We start from the raw sequence: 8442 nt of genomic DNA, 5'->3' as shown, positions 1-8442 counted from the left end.
TAAAATAGTGAGATATAATTATTTTTTTTTTTAAAACAATTCATAAGAAAAATTTTAAAAATAATTTACAGTACATTAAATGGACTTCAAAAATTAAGTTGGAATGAAATCGGACAATGCAATAATGATTAATTGTTCTATTTTCTTAACCCTGGTTATATCCAAAACTTAAAAAGGATCATTTGGGTCATCTTGTATAATCTAAATATTAATTTTAAAATAAATTTGAATAATAGATAACCGTAATTGAGTGAGATATGACTTTTTTTTTTTTTAAACACAATACATAAAACTATTTTTAAAAATCATTTAGGGTTAATCAAATTATGTCTAAAAATTAAATCGGAACAATCGTTAACGCTATTAGTTATTATATTTTCTTAATTCTGGTTGTGTTTAAAACGGAAAAAACATCATTTGGCTATCTTGTATATGCGAAATAGTAAATTTAAATTATATTCGAATAATAGATAACAGTAATAGAGTGAAATATGATTATTTTTTTTAAAAACAATACATCAGAAAAATTTCAAAAATAATTTATAGTACATCAAACAGACTTCAAAAAAATTAAATTGGAATCAAATCGGACGATGCTATAATGATTAATTGTTCTACTTTCTTAACCCTGGTCATGTCCAAAACTTAAAAAGGATCATTTGGATCATCTTGTTTAACCTAAATATTAATTTTAAAATAAATTTGAATAATATATGTTAGATAAGAATATACCATGAAACCCGATACCAAGGCCAACCCACATGTTTACCGTCTCAACCAGATCCGTAGGCGTTCCCGGGAATAAGCAAGCGTAGCACCTTTTATGCTTAGCTGTTGTTTGTTTAAAAAGACTGTGGAAAGAACCTTATCTTATTGTTCTCATGATAGTCAGCATTTTCTGTTTGTATAAAAAGCCATTGCTTGTTAGCTCAAATATCATTATAATTAAGTATTTAGTATAAGATAAACCTATGTCGGTTTTTATTTTTGTAATTTGAAATAAAAGTTTTTTTAAAAAGTTATTTTTAAATCCACAATCTAACATTGGCGCAGTCGGAACGGATAGTTATACGCCGCGAAAACAGGTTGATCCAAATTCGCGAGTAATATTAGCTACAGTAAGAACCACTAGCACCCTAAGGTAATCCAGCGTCCTCAGCAACAAGGGTACGGAAGGAACACCTGGTGAAGCCCCTGGTATCCAACAAGCAGAGAACAAGACAATGGTTAAGAAGATTCTTTTGTAAGTAAAAGCGTTGAATCATTCGTTTATATTTTTTGTTTTTGTGTATTTTAATATTTTATACACATTTTTTTTTTCTTCTAATTTCGTATCTCGAAAAAAGTATTTAAAAAATTATGATGTCTACCACAAACGAAACTGAACAAACTGAACAACATAATCGACAAGCGAATACGTCAGCTCACGATATTGAAACTTATAAACTATCTGAAATTTTTTCTTTAATTCCTGAATTTGATGGTGATGCAATATTTTTAGGCTCATTTTTACATGCGTGCGATTGTGCTTACAACATGGCAGTCGGTGAACAACGCGATCTTTTAGTTATTCACATAAAAAATAAATTAAAAGGAAAAGCCGCACAACTTGTCAATTCTAGAAATTTATTATCATATTTAGAAGTTAAGCATTTATTAAGTTTACATTTTGGTGATAGTCGGGACCTCTCTTCTTTAATCCAAGATTTGCAAAGATTAAAACAATTACCAAATGAATCCCCGTTAATATTCTTTAATAGGCTTCAAACTCTTAACTCTAAAATGCACTCTGCCGTGCAAAAACAAAATTTAACCGCACCTCAAAAAATAGCACAAACGAATTTAATAGACTCGATGGCTCTAAACACACTATTAACTGGTTTAGACCCACGTATTGGTCACATAGTACGTGCAAGTAATCCCAACAATTTACTTGAAGCTCAAGCTAGAATTAGGCGAGAATTGCAATTGTCCTATTTTGAAAACCAAAAACAAAATAGACCCATACAACCACATCCATCATCCAGACCAAACACTACCTTAAGACGCCCGCAAAATCCTAGTATAAAATGTTTTAAATGCGGAAGAATTGGCCATACTTCAATTGAATGTAGAGTACAGTCAAGCCCCAGACCTAATAATTTTGGAAACCCAGCACCAAATTTAAATAGTAACCCAAATAATTTTTAAAGGCCATATTCACAAAATCAACCTTCATTTCAAAACCCTTCTAACCCCCAACCACGACCAAATTTTGGACAAAGTAGCCAAAACCAGTATCGTCCCAGTGTCATTCAAAGAAACCCAAACTATCAAAGAACCTATCATATGAACCTTGATGATGGTTCACAATATAACTATTTTGACGAAAATAATTATTTTGATGAGAATAGTTATTCTGATAACTACCTCGAGCAGTACAACTATTATTCCGATAATAGTCAAACCTATTATTACGATCAAAATGTCGAAGATTTTTCTAACCAAATTGATTATAATCTATTTGAACAGCCAATAGGAAATCAACACGAACCTAATAATAACTTGGCAACACAACAAAATCCTTTAGCAACGTCAAATCGAAATTTTCCATTAATATCGAACCAAAACCACCCACCAGATCAGAAACAAACAGACCAGACAATGTCGCAAATTGCAACACAAATCCAAACATTGCGGATCAACGAACCGAAACAAAATCCCAAACAAAGCTTTCTTTAAATAATTTACACACCGTAAGCTCAAAAAACCTTTACTATATTTACGATGCTTTCAAAACATATAAATTACTCATAGATACAGGCGCGGGAATTTCAGTTTTTAAAGATCATGTTGCAGCCGGTTTTAAGCAACGCTTTGCGGAAAATATTGTCGTACAAGGTATTACTGATCAAAAAATATTGATCCAAGAATCCACTTTGATTCCTTTTAATGTAGATAATCCTTGTAAAGTTTATATTTGTAACTTAGATATCGAATTCGATGGTATTTTAGGACTCGATTTTCTACAACACTATGAATGCGTTATCGACTTAAAATCAAAAATACTTAAGACAAATTTTAAAGATATTCCTATGTATAAATTTACACCAGAGGATGAAAAACCTGTAGTAAAATCAAACTTAGCTAAAAACTCTTCTTATCTACCTCAAATTCTAACCCCAACAGTTGATACTGAAACTAATCAGCATTTTCAAAATAAAGCAATAAAAAATAAAAATTTAATATCAATAGAACCCCGTACTGAAAAAGTCTTTAAACTAAAATGCAATTTAAAAAACACCGATGTAATTTTATTAGGTCAAGAAAAAGAAAAAGTAAAAGTCCCAAATGCTATTATTCACGTAAACGAACAGGGCGAATTTTTAACAACCATTATTAACCCTAACGCAATTCATAAAATAATCGATTTCTCGAATTTATCTTTTGAACCTCTACCTGATCTACAATCGATAAATAATTTTAATTATTATGAGTCAGCCGAACCTGTTGATAGACGGCAACTAATAAAAGAACAATTGAGAATTGACCACCTTAACGAAGAAGAACGTGAGGAAATTACTAAACTTTGTTTAGAATTTTCCGATATTTTCTATATCGAAGGTGATCAACTTACGTTTACCAACGAAATTAAACACTCGATTGATACTAATAACGCCAAACCCATTTACACAAAATCATATAGATATCCTCATATTTATAAAGAGGAAGTTAAAAGACAAATTTCTAAAATGCTCGACGAAAATATTATAAGACCATCCGTATCTCCCTGGTCAGCCCCGGTTTGGGTAGTTCCTAAAAAACTTGACGCTTCAGGCAAGCAAAAGTGGCGAGTAGTTATCGACTATCGTAAACTAAACGAAGTTACGGTTAACGATAAATACTCATTACCTAATATCTCAGACCTCCTCGACCAACTTGGTAAATGCCAATATTTCACTACTTTAGACCTAGCGTCAGGGTTCCATCAAATAGAGATAGACCCAAAGGATATTTCTAAAACCGCGTTTTCCGTAGAAAATGGGCACTACGAATTCGTTCGAATGCCATTTGGCCTGAAAAACGCTCCATCAACTTTTCAGAGAGTTATGGATAATATTCTTATGGGAATTTTAAACAAAAGATGCCTCGTCTACATGGACGACATCATAATCTATTCTCCTACTATCCACGAGCACATTAACCGCCTACAAGAAGTCTTTAAACGCCTAAGAAAATCCAATCTAAAAATACAACCAGATAAGTGCGAATTCTTACGCAAAGAAGTAGCCTATCTCGGACATTTAATAACAGAAAACGGTGTAAAACCTAATCCGGCAAAGGTCGAATGTATTTTAAATTTTCCAGAACCAAAAAATCAAAAAGACATAAAATCTTTCCTCGGATTAGCAGGTTATTACAGACGGTTTATTTCAAATTTTGCTTAAATCTCGAAGCCCCTAACAACCCTTCTTCAAAAAGATACCCCTTTTATTTTCAGTAAAGAATGTCAAGAATCTTTTAATACATTAAAAACTGCTTTAACCACTGACCCACTTTTAATTTATCCGAATTTCGAAGAACCGTTCATCTTAACTACTGACGCAAGTGCTTTTGCAATCGGAGCCGTTTTATCCCAAGGACCGATCGGGAAAGATATGCCCATCGCTTACGCATCAAGAACCTTATGTGCCGCAGAAACTAAATACTCCACTATAGAACGTGAGTTATTAGCTATAGTTTGGGCCGTAAAACTTTTTCGACCGTATTTATTCGGCAGACAATTCACGCTTGTTACTGACCATCGTCCAATTACATGGTTATGGTCCATTCAAGACCCCGGAAGCAGGTTAACGCGTTGGCGCCTCAAACTCGAGGAATATTCATTTAAAATCGAATTTAAACCCGGTAAATATAATAAAAATGCTGACGCACTTTCTCGAATTAAAATAAATCACCTTAAGGAATGCGTAGATTTTCATAAAAAAGTAAACATTTTTGCATTAGAAGAAGACACTGTTATCCCTGAACCGAGCCCTCAACCCTCATTTACTGAAGAAGACGATCGAAACATAACCGAGGAATACAATCGATTTGTTGATAATTATAAAACTAGATCTTTAATCGATTATTCTAAAATAGAGGTTACAAATGACCAACTACTAGACAAATCAAATAAAAATATCGTTACATTCTTTAGGCAAAACAAAATGGAAGATTTACATTTTAAAATTATTGACGACATTCTTGAAGAATATTTAGATTTCCAAGAATTAAAAATTAATGTTGCTAATAGTAAATCAGTTAAAAACCGGAAGTATTTAATAATCCCTTTACCATTTGACAATAATTCTTGTAGCCAACACTTGTTTTATTGTTTATTTAAATATCAAGACTTATTTGAATTAAATGAAGTTTATTGCATTGAAAATAATTTAGATCTACCTTCTCTAGAAATGATGTCATTTATTTTTGCCGACAAAGAAATCAAATTAAAAATTTGTCAAAATATTGTAACTACACCTGATGAAGACCAAATACCTATTATCATAGAACAATACCACCTTGGCAAAAACAATTTACACCGCGGAATTAACGAAACTTGTCGAAGAATTAGACAAAAATACAATTGGCGCGGTATGAATAAGAACATCGAAGACTTTATAAAAAAGTGCGAAATTTGCCAAAAAGTCAAAATTGTTAGGAAAAACTTAAGTAGACCTCTAGTAATTACGGAAACCCCCCGAACACCATTCGAAAGAATAAACATTGACATTTTTGAATACCCAACTCGTAACTACGCTTTAACCATTAACGATGAGCTCACGAAATTTGTTCAAGCTTATCCTTTACAAGACAAAAAAGCTTCTACCATTGTAAATACACTCTTAGTTTACTTCCAACACTTTGGTACGCCCCTAAGAATTCATTGCGATTCTGGCAAAGAATTTGATAACACACTTCTAAAAGACCTATGTCAACTTTTTGATACGAAAATAACATTTTCAAGTGTAGGTCATCCCGAATCGAGTGGCTCTTTAGAACGTTTGCACGCGACCCTAGGCGAAATGATAAGAGTAAATCTGGCCGAACATCCCGAAGACCAACCCTTCTCGATTTTACCTTATGCTGTTATTTGTTATAATAACACTAAAAACAGAACACACGGCTTTACTCCGTATGAGCTTGTATTTGGCCATACATCAAATAGACCCCCAGAAACACTTTACAATCAAGAAGCCCTTATTTCAAAATACATCCGCGATCTAAATAATAGAATGAGCTACTTTTATAAAGTTGCTAGGCAAAGAACAGAACATGTCAAACAAAAGTCAAAAGAAAGATTTGATCAACGTATATCGGAAAAACAACCCGAATTCTCCGTTGGTGATAAGGTTTACGTCCGAGAATCACAAATAAAATCCAAATCAGAAAACAAATTTAACGGTCCGTATGTCATAACTGAAATCCTTTTAAATTCAGCCAAATTATTAAACCCCGAAACGAATAAAACAACCAAAGTTAATTTCGATAGAATAAAACCATATTTCGAATAGGTTTTATCTCCCTATCATTTCCTTGCAGGTTACTGGGATTGACTTCGATCGCCAGCAGCCAATACTGAATAACGCCCATTAATAATACAGTTGGACTCTTTTTCAACGAAGAAATTAACATTAAAATTTCAAACGACAAATGGACACTTTTAGTATCAAGATTTACTTCCCTTTAAACAAGCAATTGAGCATAATGATAACATCCTAAACGGTTTATTAGACAGCCTGTCAATCGAAAAATCTAATCGAATGATGGCAGCTTTTGTTGAAATACAAACTCACACTAGTCTTCTTAAGCAAATTTCGAAATACGTAAACGTCAAATATCAAGAATTAATTATCGGTACTAAAGATATTAATTTAAGAGAAAAACGAGGAATATTCGACGGTATCGGAACTGTTTGGAAAGCAATAACTGGAAACTTAGATGCATCAGATGGACAATACTTTATTGACTGTATTGACAAAATCAATAGTAATGAGGCAAATATCGAACGGCTTATGCAACAACAAATTTCAGTTACAACTTCTGTTATAAAGAGTTTCAATTCTACCATACAAAAACTTAAAATCGATGAAGAAACCTTTAATCAGAATATTTGCGAAATAGAAACCTTAATTGCTTCACTTTCAGATGATCTAGCTTTTTATCGTGCACAATTTAAAATCCTAGACTTATGTGAATCGCTAATGGAAAGCTATACATTCATTAAAGACACTATAAATGACGCATTAAATGCAGTCACCTTTGCACGCTTAAAGATATTACATGGCTCTATAATAAAACCATCAGATTTAGAGGATTCACTTGGGGAAATCTCTCACTCTCTACAAAAATACAACTTACCTTTGCCAATTTCAACTTCAACTATTGCTCAATACTTAGATTTAATCGAATTAGATGCTTATCAATCTGATACAAAAATAGTATTTGTTTTAAGAATACCTCTTGTTGAACCCTCAGTATATACCCTGTATCGCCTTTATCCAATTCCGATCTTAGATAATCGAACAGGTCTTTATCACGCAATATCAACTACAAATAATTATATTGCGCGTGATTATGATTCATTGTTTTTCACTACATTTCAAAACTTAGACCATTGTAAAAATATCGACAGGGCAACGAAAATCTGTACTAATGTACTTCCGTACCCCATCGACAGTGATGCGATCTGTGAAGCACAACTCCTTAGGCAACATACAAAACTGCCTAAAACCTGTAGACCTTCCATTTTCTATGCAGAGGGTTACCATGTGCAGCCTATCCGTCAAAACTCATGGCTAGTCACAACATCAAGTCCAGTTCCAATCACCATTAAGTGTCAAAACAAGGGTATAGTCTCAGAAATTCTCACGAACAATACCATAGTAATCCTTGGAACTACCTGTGGTGCGTTTGTTGGAAGTACGAGGATCCAAGCTTCACTTGAACGAGAAACAAATGAGACTTCGTCGAAGCCAAACTCATCTCCAATATTGATTCCATACTCTTGCTGTGATCAATTGCCAGCGAAAACGAAAATGCCGAAACTGAAACCATTACGCATCAGTGAACTAAATGTTGATGACCTGAACATTGCCGAACATAATCTCAATCAGTATTCCGAACAGCTTGACAAACTAATCAATCAACCCTTCATCGAAAAACACATGAATTGGTTCACCATTACAACAATTGTATCCATAGTTCTGCTCATAGTCCTTTACATTACTTGCAAATGCCGAAGACGTCGAACTCCAACCATTGGTATAGTGACGAATAGTTCAAACAATGATGACTTCCCACCATTCCAACCTAAGCCCAGAATACGGACATTTAGAGAGCAGCTTTCGAGGATGGTCCCAAGAAGACGTCCTAGTATCCACCTAGGAGACCAAGAAGAAGCAATGGAACTCAACACCA

General features: G+C 33.4%; 1 protein-coding gene across 1 annotated transcript; it reads left to right on the top strand.

Annotated features, from left to right (window-relative positions):
* The first annotated feature begins 1362 nt into the window (after positions 1–1362).
* LOC126746579 (uncharacterized) lies at positions 1363–6536 on the top strand. The gene is made up of 5 exons (XM_050454884.1): positions 1363–2115; positions 3357–4405; positions 4481–4701; positions 4987–5274; positions 5533–6536. Exons 1-5 carry the CDS (start codon positions 1363–1365, stop codon positions 6534–6536), a joined length of 3315 nt encoding a protein of 1104 aa, XP_050310841.1.
* The last annotated feature ends 1906 nt before the right edge of the window (positions 6537–8442 follow it).

This window comes from Anthonomus grandis, chromosome 17 (genome assembly GCF_022605725.1).
Source record: "Anthonomus grandis grandis chromosome 17, icAntGran1.3, whole genome shotgun sequence".
Lineage (NCBI taxonomy): Eukaryota > Metazoa > Arthropoda > Insecta > Coleoptera > Curculionidae > Anthonomus > Anthonomus grandis.
Note: the sequence above shows the minus strand (reverse complement) of the source record. Positions and strands in the feature narration are given on the sequence as shown.

Excerpts from the sequence above, each read along its gene's own strand:
- LOC126746579 (XM_050454884.1), top strand. The coding sequence starts at position 1,363 with ATGTCTACCACAAACGAAACTGAACAAACTGAACAACATAATCGACAA. Across the intron at positions 4,702-4,986 it reads TAAATACTCCACTATAGAAC|AAGAAGACACTGTTATCCCT; the intron begins GTGAGTTATTAG and ends TTTTTGCATTAG. Across the intron at positions 5,275-5,532 it reads AAAAATTAATGTTGCTAATA|AACAATACCACCTTGGCAAA; the intron begins GTAAATCAGTTA and ends CTATTATCATAG.